Consider the following 17,306-nt stretch of genomic DNA (forward strand, 5'->3'; position numbering starts at 1 on the left):
ATCGCAATCTCCGGGATTACTGGGTTATGTTTTGCTTCAAATGAAGTGGAGGATTCTTGGACTAGTCTTGCTTCCCTCCTTTGAGTATGTCAGTAATTGCTTTGAAGCAACGACTAGCCCAAGCTTGCACGGTTGCCCCGGCCTTCAAGGAGCTCGTTACAAGCTGATGTGAGAGGGGTTACGTTAATGTGAAGGCAAGAGCTCACAGAAGGTGAGGACACAGGAATTCACTAAAGGGCCCACCTGTGGCTGGTGGGGGGGAGTCACAAGTGATGATATGAAAACCTTACTTACTTGAGCTGTGAAAAAAACTTAGTGTGATTCTAAAGGTATTTACAAAGCATGAGGTTGGCTTATGATTAATTTAGAAACATGCTCATCCAAGATGAACCGACAGTAAAGGCCCCGATTACATTTACCATGGCAACATTTACAACACGGAGTTTCAACCTGAACGCTCTATAGCATTTTCCTAAGGAAAATACGAAGAAACCAACACAATGACGAAATAGGTAAACGTTTAACAGATACGCTCTCACTGCAAAAATACTGGATGTGAAAGGAAATTTGTCTCTGGGCTCAGAAGATTAAAGCCATTGTCTTTTGTTACAATCTACATGGTATGTTTTGTGGGGGAGGGGGAGACTCTATATAATGCCGATGGTGAGAATTTATTCTTCCACTCAAATAAAACACAGTTGAGGCATTTTATGCATGTGAGCAAAGCGAGAAAGTAATTCTTTCGAAAAGACCTACATATGAGCACCTAGCGTAAACATTATACTCAGCACCAAATAAAAACACTTTATCCACTTAAAATATTTTAAGATCCATTTTATAGGGAAATCAAAATACTGAAAAGTAAAATTATAGACAAAGTTATATATCAATGACTTTCCAGTTAAACATTAAAAAAATTTTTTTAATTGTTTATTCATATTTGAGAGACAAAGAGAGACAGAATGTGAGCAGGGGAGGGGCAGAGAGAGGGAGACACAAAATCCAAAGCAGGCTCCAGGCTCTGAGCTGTCAGCACAGAGCCTGACATAAGGCTCAAACTCACAAATTGTGAAATCATGAGCTGGGCCGGAGCCAGACACTCAACCACTTGAGCCACCCGGGCGCCCTACCAGCTAAACATTTTAAATGAGCTTAAAATCACTTTCACAAATGTAAACATATTAACTGAATATTATTAATGTTTAAAGAAAGGATCCCTTCTTCTCTCAAGCACTATTTTAATCTATTTTATCAACTGACTTTGCATCAAGGAGGAGCATCTCAGTTTGAAATTTGGGGGGACCTCTTCCTCTTTGACCTCCCTCCCATCTCTTTTTCTGAGACTTCCTTGCAACATTCTGGAAGAATGTGTAAAGGAAGCCCTAGCAGCAGCACTCTGAGGTTTGGGAAAGTCTCTAGAAAATCGTGAGTCATTGCAGTTTAAAAATGCTTGCATGAAAAAAGTAAATAAATAAAAGTTAAAATGCCTGCAAGACAGCGGGGTCCAATTGTTTCTAATCACCTCATCAGGCTAGAGCTCCGTAATGAAAAGTGGCTTCATGTAGTTTCATACAGATTTATTATTACCATTTCCTTCTAGTCCTCCGACTGCACAACATGGGAATTCAAGAAGATTGCTGGAAAATGGTAAGTCCGTGGAAAAACAATGCATGGCATTGTTTGACCACAAACACGCTCTTGAGAGATAATGCGATCACTCCATGTTTAATATCATGCTCTATAAATTCCATTTTTTTTGGTGACAGGCTGATTAATAATTTATTTCAAAAAACAAACATGAATTTTCTGATACCCATGAATATTTAAACATGTTTTTTTAAAAGCAGCAAGGCCGGCCAACAGATGTAGCTCCCGCCAGTTAGGGCATGTGTCAAACTTTGAAAGCCCTAAGTTACTCATACACCTTGGCACACGCCTAAATGTGTCATCTGTGATCATTGTTAGATATTTATCAGTTTACACTTAGTATGCTCTAGAAGGCATATTTTTGTGAGAAGTGGTTCTGATTAATTTCATAATGAAGACACAGGGCACCCCGTTCTCCCCATGGGGAAGGAACCCAAAAATCCAAGTTGTGGACCAGGTCAGTTGGGCAGGGAACATTCTGAGGGAATAAAAAACAACTCTTCACCAAGGATGTGGACGGTCAGGTCTGGGGCTGGGCTTGGACATGAACTGGCTGTGTGATCTTGAATGAGCCCTTTAACTTTTAAATATCTGAGTTTCTGGCCCCATAAAATGAAAGAGCTGAATTAGTCACTAAATAATTTTTTTAAGTTCTAAAATGTCTAGAAGCTACAGTAAGCAACTGCTTTTTTGTGCTGACCTAAGTCTGGTTTGTCAGGCTGGGTGGCTGGGAGACATCAGATGGGTTCCTTCTGTTCTGGACACAACGCCAGCAGAGTAGATACAGATGATTTTATTTTTGAGCCACCTGCCATAGCTTGAGTCTACTTAGCCTCATTTGAGAGGACATTCTCCTGGGGGCTGTGGAGAAAACCCACTCGGGAAGTGAGATTCTTTGGTAAAGCCAACTATTTAAGAAAAACATGGAAAGGGGGAATGTTTCTCAGCCTTTTTTCTCGTGGACAACGGCATAGGGTCCCTTGCTTCGACTCTTATCTGTTGGTGTAAATAATGGCCCAGTGGGATCATGACCTAAAATGTTCACAGCCTCTGTGAGGGAAAGAACACTTGAGAAGGAGCGGGGAAGTTCCAGTCACGAGCATGGCCTTATGGTGTTGATCAAGTCCCTCTACCATCTTCTGGGCCACAGGTTCCCTAACTCTTCTCGGCAGACTGGATTATTTCTTACACTCGTTTCAGATGTGATAGGCAAGGATCTACGTGGAAGAAGCCTGTCCTCATCTTTGTAAACCAGACCTTATAAATGGATTGCAGAGAAGCAGATCGTGAATCCACACCTGGGGGTAAGATAAGCCTGCCAATCAGGGTAATAGCTGTGCTTTGTTCATGGAGACACGGAGAGATTAGGATCAGTACAGACTGTAACAATGCGAAATGCAGTAGGTTGGACACACACACACACACACACACACGATGTAACTATCAGGCTTACATCATTGAGTTCATAATAGACATTTCTGCTTTCATCTTTGATGTAAATGGCGACACTGGGCGACTCTAGCATCTTCATGGTGAGCTGCTGGGGAAAGGCACTTACGAAGAGAGCACGGATTGTGTCTGCACTTGTGATTTCATTCGGCATCCTGAGCTGCTTGGTTTCATCCCCGTACTGGAGATAGAGAACCCCTGCATGCAAAACGAACACAGTTATCAGTGCCAGCTCAGGACACACACAACACGCAGCAAAAGCTCAGCCTCTCCCATCCCACCACAGACAGCAGGGTTCAGGACAAGCTTGGAAAGAGTGTAACAAGAGACATTTGTTTGGAATTTCCAAGCAATGCACTTTCTGGTTATCGCATAAATATTCACTTTTATTCCTTGGAGTCCAGACAGATGTTAAAGAGGCCAATTTTCAACTCTTTTAAAACCAAAAGGACAGGGACAAGAGGCTAGCCTCTGGTAGCCTAAAGCAAAGGATAATGCTTTATTCCCTTGAAAGGTATATTTAGGAATTTGACCCCGTAGGGTGATTTTCCCCATGTCTTTCACTAACTAGCAACATAATCATCATAGCAATGGGTAGGCTATATAGTTAAAATTTTTATAGTCCATTCAGAGATGTGTTAAGTGGGAAGGCTACAATATTTCTGTGGCTCTAATAATACATATTTACTGAATGTTTATACCAAATGAAACTATCTACAAGACAAGAAGCTGGCACCCCAATGTTTCAGAAAGAAAATGGAGCAAGTCAGTTACACAAAGAAAAACAGAAGCATTGGATCACAGAATTTTGGAGTTCCAGGGGGAATGTGGCTTCCAGTGAACCATACCTCCCGGTATTCATGAGTGCAGTCCCTTACCACATTGTGTCTGGGCTTCACCGTGTCACTTGTTTGGACCAATGAGACATTAGCAAGGAAAATGTGAAATGGAGGCTTGGTACGTACTTGCATACTAGACCTTATCCTCTTGAAGAATGAGTGTGTTCGTGGACGCTCCCTTACCGAACCAAGCTTCTGTGAGTCCAACTGAGCCCAATGAAGAGGCCACATGAAGAAGAATGAGAGTCCTGACTGGTAGTCCCCACTAGGCACCCATTCTACAGCCACCACCACAGTTATATGGGTGACCCATCTTGAGAGAACCTCCAGTGCCCAGGTGATCTGCTCCAGCTAATGTCACACGGAACAGAAATGCGATGTCCCCTCCAAGCCCTACCCAAATTAAGTCGGTTACGCTTCTGACTCTTGATTTCACCTCAGGTCATGATCTCAGGGTCGTGAGATCAAGCCCCGGATCAGGTTCTGGGCTGAGCGTGGAGCCTGCTTGAGATTCTCTCCCTCCCTCTCCCTCTGCCTCTCCCCAACCTGTGAGTGCGCTTAAGCACTCCCTCTCTCTCAAAAAAGAAAAAAAGAAAAAGAAAAGAAATAAAATAAATGCCCTTAAAAAACCCCAAAGCAGACTAACAAACAAAAAACATGCAGGGCCAGGGACGCACCAGAACCAAAGCACTAGATCCTTCTGAGGGGAGGAATTCAGACTGAGTGCAAAGCATGAAGTCTGATTGAACTTTCTTTTCACTTTGTTAAAAATGGTGCTGCAAACTGTTTGAAACTCCCCTTCTATCCCACTCAGCCAACGGGCTCCCTGCAGAAGAGGACTTAAGACGTAGGACAAAGCAGACTGGATCCTGGTTCATCAGGCACAGAGGGGTGAGGCGGGGAGGCACCTTCTGACAAAATACTTGCAAAGAGGTGACCCCCAGTCAGGAAATGGAGGGGTCCTACAGGGGTTCCATTAAACTTGAGGGCAATGTCCCAGTTCTGTCTGATTACCTCATTGTGAAGTGGCCCAATTCCCTATGAAAGCTTCCAGTTGGTTCGACTATGCTCCACTCACACATTCACAGACTACCAGGATTGACAGGCATTTCACATAAGCCACTACCATGAAACACCAAAATAAACAGAAAACAGAAACTCAGAAAAGATGAGACGATCCAAGGAAAGGGGAACATTCAGAGAACAAGAGCAAGCTCTGGAAACCATGAGAGCAGGAATTAAAAATTGAGAGAGGAAGAGGCGTGCCTGGGAGGCTCAGTCAGTAGAGCATGTGACTTTTGATCTTGGGGTTGGGCGTACAGATTGCTTAATTTAAGAAAAAAATTCAAGGAGGAAGAAAAAGTTGATGAAATCTCAGAAAGTGGAGCAAAAAGATGACGGGAATGGAGAACATGAAAACCGATAAGAATTATTCAAAGCATCCTAAGTCTTACCACCGGGAATTTGGATAAAAGAGATCAGAAAAGGCAAAAGTTTTACAAAAAGTATTCTAAAAAAATTTCCCCCCACACTGAAGGACCTGAGATCAGAGATCGAAAAAGCTTATGAAACATACAGCACACTCAGGCTTGTCACTGAGACATTCCAGATGGTAAGGGGAGAACAGAAGGTCCAGCAAGCTTGAGGAGGGATTTGAGGAGAAAAGTCACAAACAAAGAATCAGGAGTCAGAAAGGGATTATTAGCTCTCGCAACAGCATTCCAGAGGGAACCTGGGTGGCTCAGTTGGTCAAGCATCTGACTCTTGATTTCAGCTCAGGTCATGATCTCATGGTCATGAGATGGAGGTCCCCATTAGCCTCCGTGCAGGATGTGGAGCATTCCACATTTTTGAGATTCTCTCTCTCCTTCTCTCCCTGTTTAAGATTCTCTCTCTCCTTCTCTCCCTGCCCTTTCCCCACTCTCTCTCTCTCAAAAAAATACATTAAAAATGTTTTTTCGGTAAATAAACAAATAAAACAAAGAAAGGAAGGAAAGAAGGAAGAGAGAAAGAAAGGAAGGAAGGAAGAAAACAATCAACAGCAACCCAGAAACCAGAATATGATAGAGAAATAGCTTTGAAAATCTGGAAGGAAATATTTTTGACCATCAGTGAGGTATTTATCAAAGTCAGCTTCTCTTGAGGCCTTTCCACCTTGTCCAAAACTTCAGCACCCATTCACCGTAATACTTCATACCACCAATTCTTACTTCATTTCTGTTCCTCAGTATCTTTCACATATACTATAATTCATATTTTCACTCTGGCTATATTTATCATCACTTTCTTCCCCTAGACTGTAAGCTTCATGAGGTCTGGGATTTTTTTTTTGTAACTTTTTTTGTTGTTGTTCACCACAAGACCTTTAGGGCCTTATAGATAATACCTGTTACACATCATTTTCTCAATAAATGTCTGTTGAATGAATCAAGGAATGAATGGCTTACTAGTGAGACAAAAAATGTTCATTTGGGGTGTGTCCAAGCTGTAAGAGCTTTTGCTACAAGAAATAGCCTTGTAGTCTTGTTTCTGATTAGTATGTATACACATTAAAGATACTTTCTGAAGCGGCTGTTTTCTTATTCCTTGATTGGAGTAGTCCTTTTGCACTGAGCAGCTAGATTTCCTCTCTGAGGTAATTTTGATCTTCAAGCTACTTCAGGGAGCAAGTTTTTCCAAATATCCATGCTGTTAACACATTCCTCAGGATTCAGAAAAATCCTTTCAAGTCTTTCTGATCACAGATCTGGCAATTTTTTGCCCCAAACGGGAGACGTGGGGACTGTCCCATGCGATCAGTAATACCACAGCAAAATGCCAAAACCACTCTTGAGGTCTGGGCCCCGACCATGCCTGGGCGAGGCCCCCTCCGAGGGGCTACTTATGGCCTCACTACAGTCAAATATCACAGCCTCATTCACTCAGAGGGCCTGCTTCTCATTCCCACATCTGCATTCTGCACGTGTGTGTGCTTGAAAGAGAATTTGTAGACTCTGAGTGAAAAAAAAACAACAACCCAAAAAAAAGATTGGGCCCAAACGACGGTTCCCTCAGGGTCTGGCTGGAACATCTGTCAGCAGGGGCTATGAGTCCAGTTAGAGATGGTGAAAATCCAGAGAGGCCGGGAAAGATGCCTTTTCAAACAGCGGGGAACAGTCTTTTCACGCCGGATTCAGTTCTGACTCAGGAAAGGTATTCAGAAATGCTTCAAGTCAGAAGGCGATCTCTTAATGCAGGATGCATTTTCCTGGCACCAGGATGAGACCCAGGCCGCGCGGGCGTGCCTTCCCAGCCCTCGCTGTGCTGCGTGATCCAGATTACAGGGGAAGCCTGAAGGGCCTTGGATCGTAAACTCTCATTTCCCGAAGGAAGAGGACAGGGAGAGGCATTGAGAGGAGGTCTGCTGCGTGCCAGACACGGTGCGCACGGTTTTCGCATCAGCACCGCGTCTCTTGTCAGGTCGCTACGGCGGCCCTGCTTTGCAGGTCGGGAAAAGGAAGATCAGAAGGTCCAAGTAGCCTGCCTAACGTGACAGCTAGCAACGGCTATCTGGCCTCTGTATGCCATTCCATCAGTCCGCAGACCCTATGATCTGTCCCTTGGAGCATACGGCCTCTGAAATTCCGCACCATGTCCACCTCCGCCAATCTTCCTCTCTGGGCCATCTTAGCCGTCCTCACACTTTTCGCCTGTCCATCTGCCTGAAGATATTGAAGCATGAGGGGGTCGGGGGCAGCTCAGACAAAAAGATTGTCATCTGTAAGTCTACTTAAATGCTGACACATGGTTAGCGACCATCTACGTTGGGGCGGGCACAGAGCTCTGAAAGCAACAGTGTCGAAATGAACCCCAAGACACTCGGACACCCTCGGAGGAAGCAGAACATTCCAGGGTTCTTCCACCTCAATGGCCCTGCAGAGGCAATGTGGATATTTCACCAAGAACTCGTGGTCACCTTTTACAAAAACAAAATAAAGTATGCTTGGCAGGTCATGCTGGTGCTATACATACTTCTAATCTGAATCTCAGAATCGGTTCTAGAACGTGAGACATCTCAAATATTCCTTGTTTTTGATGCGGTTATGCAAGGATTTTCACAGAGTCACCTTGCTATGCACTGAGTGTCTGTGGGCCGCCCCCTCCCAATTCTTATATTAAAACCCTAATCTCCCCTGTGATGGTTTTGGAGGCAGGGTCTGTGGGGGGTAATTAGGTCATGAGGGTCAAGGACCCTGATGGGAGGAGTGCCCTTCTAAGAAGAGACACAGGAGAGTTTGTTTTCTCTCTCTGCTCTGTCACATGGACATACACTGAGAAGACAGCCATCTGCGTGAAGTGGGTCCTCCTCAGGCACCAGATTTGCTGGCACCGTGGTCTTGAACTTCCCAGCTTTCGGAACTGCGAGAAATAAATTGTTTCAAGATACTCTATGCATGGGAATTTGTGACAACAGCCCGAACGGACTAATACAGAGCTCAGTCTCCCATTGCTGCCTTACTACCCCACACCATGCCGCCCTCCTATCGCACTCTGGTTTTCCTGCAAATCTTGCTGTTCTGTGAACTTAGCGTGCACGTTTAGGACGCACGCTGTGCTACCACTGTGGATGATCTTTCACCAGTTTGTCTGGCACACACATTACCCACATTCCCTCCTCTGAGCGATTTTCCCCAACCACTCTTCTGTCGTTTTCGCATAGAGAATCGAGGAATTAATTTTTCTTAAGTTTATTTATTTTGAGAGATGGCAAGAGAATGCGTGCATGTGCATGCAAGCAGGGAGGGGCAGAGAGAGGCTCCATGCTGTGCCCCCAAATCCCGATGTGGGACTCGAACCCATGAACTGAGAGATCGTGACCTGAGCTGAAATCAAGAGCTGAGTACTTAACCATCTGAGCTACCCAGGTGCTCCAGGAATTATTTTTTTACACCTGTGCTCACATTGTTTTACTGAAATTACAAGCATAGCTTTTAAAACAATTTTTTTAATGTTTATTTTTTGAGAGTGAGAGAAGGCAAGCAGGGGAGGGGCAGAGAGAGAGGGAGACACAGAATCCAGAAGCAGGCTCCAGGCTCTGAGCCGTCAGCACAGAGCCCTACATAGGGCTCGAACTCACGAGCTGTGAGATCATGACTTGAGCTGAAGTCAGACGCTTAACTGACTGAGCCACTCAGGTGCCTCAAGCATAGCTTTTAATTCCAAGGTATGATTACCTGTATTCATATGATGGGAATATATAGTAGAATGTTGGATTCATAGTAGATGCTCACATATCTTTTAGCTGAAATGAATTCAATTCTCCCTGTAATACAGCCAAGTTAATATGTATGCTTGCCTTCTGGCATGCCTTCCGTAATCTCCCCTAAATGGCATTCTCCACAAGCAGATGACAGTGACAATTCCAAATGACCTACATTCCTCAGTTTCTTCAAATCCAATTTAAGATTATGCAAATCAGTATCTACATTACCACTATTGCAAATGGCTAATGCCTTAAAAATAGAAAGAGCTCTTATAGTACTTCCTGATAGGAAATTTAGTTTTCAACTTAATAAGAAAAATATAAATATTAAATTATTAAGATAGTTTTTATACCTATAAAAGTGGCAAAGGTGTTTACAATACAATAAACAGTGTAGACAAGGGTTGGGAAAATGAATTCTCTCATATACCACTGTTGGGAAAGTAAACTGTTAGCACTTTTTTAAAGGGCGGTCTGTTAATATGTGTCAAAAGCTCCCTAACTTATACATACTATTTGAGCCATTAACTCCATTTCCAGATATTTATGCATAGACATGTAGTTATCAGGATGCCCAATAAAGCATCATCTGTAAGAATAACCTTGGGGAATTCCAACATTAGGGGACTCATTTAATAAATCAATTCATTTGATAAATCAATTCATTGAATACTACTCTATTATTAAAAGGAATTCTAGAAGAATATAATAAATCAATTCATTGAACACTATGCTGTTATTAAAAGGAATTCTAGAAGAGTATGAGAAAGATTGTATATTTTGTTAAGATATAAAGTGTACTACAAAACAGAACGGAACCAGATTTGTAGAAATCAGTTAATCGCCTTGATGGGAGCGATGGATCGGGTCTTGTTTGGTCTCAAGCTTATACAGTTTTGAGGGGCCTCTTTAAGAACAATTAGAAGTATAAAATTCAGTTGGAACGTGAATCATTTACATATAGGGGCCTGGACCTTGGTTTCATCAGGTAAGTCTACCTATCTGATGACTGTACACCAAAATGATGAGAAAAGTCATTGTCTTTGGCTGATAAGCTCATGGATGATACTGTTCTCTTTGACTCTTCTGTATATTCTACGTTTCCTAAAATAAGTACGGTTTCATTTGATCATTTGAAAAGGTAACCTCCACAGATCTAAAGAGACTGACCAATTAGGCATTCTACTCAGGAAGTGGAGTAATTTTTTAAGCCAGCAGAGATGGGCCATGGAGGCTGTTTCTAGAAAATTTTCCAGTGGAGTTGGTAGAATGTAAATTGGCATCTGAATTGGGAAAGACATTGGTATTTAATATCAACAAAAGATTCCAGATTAGTTAACACACTGGTGTATCCTTAAGAGACTGAATTCAAGAGTCTTATGATTTAGAACAAAATGAATTGAAGGGGACCTGTAGGGATGGCTTCATTCCTTCACAACACAAGCCCCTATGATGTGCCAGGTCCTACGCCGGAAATGGGAAGTACAGAAGTAAATCTCTGGTCACCCTCTGTGTTCTAACCCATCCAGTGGTTCCATAAATGACACTGCTCTTTAGAAGTTAGCAATTCATACCTAACACCAGCTGACATTCTGTTTCAGACACAGCAGCGTTTTCAGGCCAAGTCTGCGTGGGTTCCTTGAAAAGCTCTAGCATGCCCTCAGATGTCAGTAACCTTTCCCGTCCTGGAGCAGACCCATGCTGCTCTGTCCCTTCCTATGGAGTAGCTTTTCAAGTAGGTGACAAAGCAGGATGGAGACAGCTGCCTTGTGCGGAGGAACAAGATAACAAAAAATGTATTCTCCATAGAAAGTCGATGCTCTTTATTTTTGGAATAACCTCTTAGATTTCAGTGTCTTTGTTTTGAGTAGACACCAACTCTTTGCAGAGATATCTGAAAAATGATTATATCAATCAAATAGTCCTTTAGTTCCTCTAGATACCTGATTTTAAGGCAGTGTAAGACTTTGTTAAGTCTTTTAACTCATTTATCTTCTATTAGTTATAACTGAGGAACTATGGAGACCCTCCAGAGAGTCCCTAAGGGAGAGTCTTTATGAAAGTCTAAGAAGTTCCAGGCAGATAAAGAGCAATTTTATGCCAAATTCTAATTTAGGATGTGCTTTAAAGAGTCTTAATTGTGGAGCCACCTGTGTTAGCATCATGGATGAAGATGTTAAAAAAAATAAGTCTGTTGGAAGTTGAATATGATAAAGTCTTGTCCCAATCAGCAACCTGACAGACAGAAGACACTGGACGGAAACCCTGCTCACACTCATTCTCGACACAAAGTCTCGGTCATGGCACCATTCAGGCTTAACCCCTTAACTTTATTTTGTTCCGGACAAATTGGTACGCCTGGGACTCAAGTGATACGATAGGACCATTGAAGTGAGCATCCCAAGCCATTTCTCTTTAAAAAAAAAAATGCCTTCAAGAATCTGTTGATGACTTCTGGAATTCAAGCTGTGCTAAAGTCATGAATGTGTCAGATGCTGATTTCTGGTGCTGGGACCCTATTCATTCCCAGCGGATCTTACTGCCTTTTTACATGGATAGTTGGAAACTTCTCTATGAAGAAGCTATAATGCAGAGTCACTGCAGAACTTGCAGCAATGTCAAGGGAGTCAATAATTTAATCTTGAACGTCTCAGCAGTTAAGGTGGAAAATGCATGAAAATGCTATGAGAAACACCATAATTGAGTATGGGAAGTGCGGGAGAACTGTAACTGAATTCTTCCTTATACTTAATGTGAGCTGTCAGTTAAATTAAACATTGCAATGCCCATTTGTTTCATTTTAAAAAATTATTATTATTATTTAATTCTAGAGACAGAAAAAAATGCAAGCAGGGGAGAGGGGCAGAGGGGGAGAGAGAGAGAGAGAGAGAGAGAGACAGAGAGAGAATCTTAAGCAGGCTCCATGCTCAGCACAGAGGCTGATGTGGGGCTTGATCCCACGACCCTGGGATCATGACCTGAGCTGAAACCAAGAGTCAGATGCTCAACCGACTGAACCACACAGGCACTCCCATCACTTCATTTTATAAGGCTAGTATTAATCTGAATTATAGGAAAGTGGTAAAAGGAAAAACTTCAAATTTAAATGCTAACCCCTAGGGGCACCTGGGTGGCTCAGTCGGTTAAGCGTCCAACTTTAGCTCAGGTCAATATCTCACGGTTTGTGGGTTTGAGCCCCATGTCAGGCTCTGTGCTGACAGCTCAGAGTCTGAAGCCTACTTCAGATTTTGTGTCTCCCTCTCTCTCTGACCCTCCCCTGCTTGTGCTGTCTCTCTCTGACTCTAGAAATAAATAAAAAACATTAAAAAATAAATGCAAACCCCTAAATAAAATATCGGCAAAACAAACTTAGCAAAGTATGAAAAAATACATCATGACCAAGAAGAATTTATCTCAGGAATATAAGGATGGTTTAACACTAGATAGCCTTGTCCTAATATATTCTACGATAAGAAATAAGAGGCACTATATATAATAATCTTAACAGTGTCAGAAAAATGTTAAGAAAAATCCAAAATACATTCATAATTTAGGAAAAATAAGAATGAAAGAGAACTTTCTTAATTTGGTGAACCAATTAAACCAACCAAAAACCTCAAAGAAAGGTAATGCTTAATGATGAAACATTAGAAGCATTCTCTTTTAACTTGGATTTTTGGGTCGGGGGCACCAAGCTGGCTCAGTTGGTGGCTCATGGACATCTGGATCTCAGAGTTGTAAGTTCAAGCCCCATGTTGGGTGTAGAGATAAAATAAAATCTTTAAACTCAGATTTTTTGCTATTTCTGTATCTGCAGTCAGTCTGAGTAGCATCGTTAGTGCAAGAAAAAGAAGTAAAAAGGTATACGGATTAGGAGGGATAATCAAAACTATGATTTTTCTCAGGTGATATAACAGAGAATCCAAGGAAACCTGCAGACACACTGCAAGTGTGTCTTATTTACAACTAATAAGGATTCAATATGACTGAATGATGTACGATCAATATATAGAATCAATAGCAACCCCAGACACTAGAAAAAAAATTAGAGAATGCAGTTTAATAAAAATATACCCCTTATAGAAACAATATGGCAATTCTGAACAACAGTAAGAGGGAGTGCTTGTTGTACCAGCTATCAACATTATTAACACTGGGGGTTTGGCACAGGGATAGAACAAACAGAACTATGGAAAAGAACAGCCTAGAAAAAGACATGGGATCTATGAAAGCTTGATATGACAGAAGGAGTGGTACAGAACCGTGGAGAAAGGACTATTCAACAAATAGGGTGAGGAAAGGTGGTTCTCCAAATGGAAAAAGTAAAATAAAAAAAAAAAAACACAAAATAAACTTTCCTTATACTGTAAGTAAAATAAATTCCTGATGGACTAAAGACCCCTATGTGAGAAGTTAAAACTACAAGATTTAGAAAACAAAATAAAACAGGGTGCTGTCTCTTAACACACTGATATGGGGACTTTTATTTTATTTTATTTTATTTTATTTTATTTTATTTTATTTTATTTGAGAGAGAGAGTGAGAGAGCTAGGGAGGGACAGAGAAGGAAGGAGAGAGAGAGAACCTTAAGCAGGCTCCATGCCTAAAGTGGAGTCTGATGTGGGGCTCAATCCTACAACCTGAGCTGAAATCAAGAGTCAGACACTTAACTGACTGAGCCACTCAGGCATTATAGGGACTTATAAAATAAATAAAACAAACAGAAAGACAAATGCTGTTGAATGACACTACATTACAATGAATATTTTTACTGTAAAAGACATTATCAACAAAATAAAGAAGACAAACCACAGTCTGAGAGAAATCATTTACAACTCATATGCTCTACCAGGGACTAGTATTCAGTATAAATAAAGAACCCTTATAAATCAATAAGACAATAGAAAATGCACAATAATAGATATCTAAAACTGGACATAAGAAGACAAATCACAGGGGAGGAAGCCCCCAGCAGCCAATAATCAATAAAAGTGCCCAATCTCACAATTGATTATGGAAATAAAAATGGAAACAATGACCTACTATTGCATACCCATCAGAGAGGCAAAAGTCAGCAAACCCAATAACCTCAACTATTGGCGAAGTCATAGAAAATACAGTCTGTTATTCATTGCTGGTGGGACACCAGCTGAAGATGTTCATCCTGTCACCCGGCTTCAAATCATCCATAAGACAGAAGAACCTCACAAGTCAAGCACTTGTTCTGTTCGCAGTTCCATTTCCCCCCAATTTGTTCTCAGTGGTTTATTCATATAATGGAACAGTAAACAGCATTTACAATGAACAAACTAGAACCACATCTATCAACATGGATCGATATCAGAAACAATATTGTATGGCCGCAGAAAGTTACCACGATGCATGCAATATGTTCCTATTTATGTAAAGTTTTATGACACAGAAAAATAAAATATACTATTCATGATATACGAGTAGAAGCACTAAAACTCACACGACTGTCACATCCCCCAACTTCGGCATGTAGTTAGCGCTGGGAAAGGAGATGCAAAGAAAAAAGATGGAATTTTACATTGTTCTTTAAAAATGCCAGATAGGGGCGCCTGGGTGGCTTAGTTGGTTGAGTGTCTGATTTGGGCTCCTGTCATGATCTCATGGTTCACGAGTTCGAGCCCCACATCGGTTTCTGTGCTGACAGCTCAGAGACTAGAGCCTGCTTCAGATTCTGTGTCTCCTTCTCTCTTTCCCCCTCCCCAACTTGTACTCTTCTCTCTCTCTCTCTGTCTCTCTCAAAAATAAATAAACATTAAAAAAAAATTTTAAATGCCAGGGAGTTGAAGGAATTACAGAAAGTCTGAGGAGCATGTGACTTTCGATCTTGGGGTTGTGAGGTCAAGCCCCATGTTGGGCATAGAGATTACTAAAACAAAAATAAACTTTAAAAAAAAGAGATACTTTTCCTTTTAAAATTTGGCAGAAAGTTATAAAGCACTTGCCATTTACCATTGACTTTTCCAAATATTAACTCTTTTAATCTCTATGAAGTCACTACTGTAATTATCCCCATTTCACAGATGAGGAACACTGAGGCAAGAGAAGTTACTTGTGTGACACACCTTCCCTGCTAATGACAGTAATCACTGTACTAATCTGTGTCTCAGGTGTTTAACAGATAGTATCTGTTTAACTTTGTAACATCTATTATATTATGTTTTCTGTCCTTTTCCATTAAAAAAAAACCTAAAAACTACATATGTGTATATATATACACACACATATAAATGTTTATGTGTGTGTACACACGTTATATATTTTTAAAAATGCCAAATAATGCTATCTAAATAGTATCATTTCCACAGAGCATCCAGGAGCTTACACCTGGATGTAATTATGGGAATTTGGGAAGTTTTCTTTGACTTTTGATAAAAGAATAGGTCTAGAAATTGTATAGTACAAAGCAAAGGATAAAGGCCACAAAAGGAAGAAGATTTTCTGAAAGACAAGAACAAATGTGTAAAAGTACAGTAATCATGGTCTCAGAAAAAAATTAACTGACCTTTCAGGGATACGCAAAGTGCAACATTTGCTGTTTCCAAAGTATGTTTTCAAAGTACCAGAAGGACCCTCGCTATAATTCAGAAAAAGCCTATAACCACCCCCGCTAGAAGATCTGTACATCCTGCATTTTCTTCAGTCATACTGATAAGCAGGTTTAGGTGCAGAGATCATGGACATTAGTAAGAAACCATCTGAGTGAATGTGCGATTTATTTTCTTCTCTGCTAAATTGTTAGTATTTTACATCATAATAACCACTAATTATTTCAGATGAATAAATATATCGCTAGCAAAGTCTTCAGTATGAAATTCTAATTTTTATGTAATTTACATGTAGATTAAAAAAACCCACCAATATTCAGTGTTAGTTTTATTATTCAGAATTTCTTTTATTTTCTAATATTCTGTGAAAATTACTCTGCTTGAAACGGTAACAATCTTTTCGGTCCCCAAGCTGGAGGAGAAGGACATTGCAAGATGTTGATGGGATGGGCCTCTTTGCCTCCCCTGTAGGCAAACCCCCAGGATGACCAGAAATCTCCCAAGGAAACTTGCCTGGTAAATAGGTGCAGTGTTGCTTAGTTATCCTCTGATATGCTAATGGCAATAAAATAAAACCCATCCTTTGATGTCATAAACAAATGCCAAGAGACCCGATGTGCAGGACTGCATTACACAGGGCAGATTCCTGGCTTCGTGAAACTCATATTTATAGGATAGTCCACGTGGGATGCTTGGACCCCAGAGATTCTTGCCTTCTGGTGCCACCTCTTCCCACGTCTTTTCTCCGCCTGGCTCCCCCTCCCCAGCTGCACCCCTTGGTGTCCTTCCAAGGCCCAGGTTTAGACAGGGCATCCCGTCCCCGGCAGCGCTGGTCCCTGTGCGTCTGTGACTGTCACGGAACTCATCCACTGAGGAAAACTTTCTGGGGGGAGGGAAATGACCATCAGTCATTTGCGAGACCATCAGCAAATGACAGGCCTTTGCCACCCTGAGGTGCAGGGGGGGATCCACTCATGTCACCAGGCCCAAGAGGGAGAGCTGCCTCAGTCGAAAAGTGACCCTCTGGCCACAGGCAGCCATTGAGGGATATTCAGGAGCCCTCAAATTTTACTCTTCGCTCTTCTGCTCCCCAGGTCCGCTAGAGAGGGCGACTCAGGGCGTGTGGCCAACCAGAAGGGTGAGGCATGCACTGCTCGTCTTCTGGGCTGCTTTTTCTCAGCTGCTTCTTAGGTGTCTGAGGGGGAGGCTCAGAATTCTTTTCCAGAAAGTGGTGAGAAAGAGAGTGTGGGCAGTTTGGGGGAATTCATATCTCACTGGCCTTCATTTGGAGCTCTTAAAAAAAAACCAGACTTGCTGTTTCTCTTTTGTGACCCAAAAATATAAGGCACCCTACCCGATCCCCTTCTGTTGCTGGAATGATCGGCTTCCTTCACGTTTGGGATTCCATAGAAGAGCAGGGCCTATGTGCAGAAGTCCCCACAGAAGGAGGGCCACACTGTGTGACGGAGGAGGCATGCAGTGCCCCAGGCACTACACTTTAGAGCTTCTCCCCAAGTATTGAGGTGGTGATGGAGGCGCGGCTGTTGGCAG

General features: G+C 41.8%; 1 protein-coding gene across 1 annotated transcript in view; it reads right to left on the minus strand.

Moving 5' to 3' along the window:
• Positions 1 to 17,306, minus strand: part of KIAA1217 (KIAA1217 ortholog) — a 297,582-nt gene that overhangs the window by 95,771 nt on the left and 184,505 nt on the right. Inside the window, exon 4 of the mRNA XM_077772488.1 lies at positions 3,096 to 3,294. Coding sequence (XP_077628614.1) covers positions 3,096 to 3,294 — 199 coding nt within the window. The remainder of the gene's footprint in view (positions 1 to 3,095; positions 3,295 to 17,306) is intronic.

This window comes from Crocuta crocuta, unplaced genomic scaffold (genome assembly GCF_008692635.1).
Source record: "Crocuta crocuta isolate KB4526 unplaced genomic scaffold, BGI_CrCroc_1.0 scaffold96, whole genome shotgun sequence".
Lineage (NCBI taxonomy): Eukaryota > Metazoa > Chordata > Mammalia > Carnivora > Hyaenidae > Crocuta > Crocuta crocuta.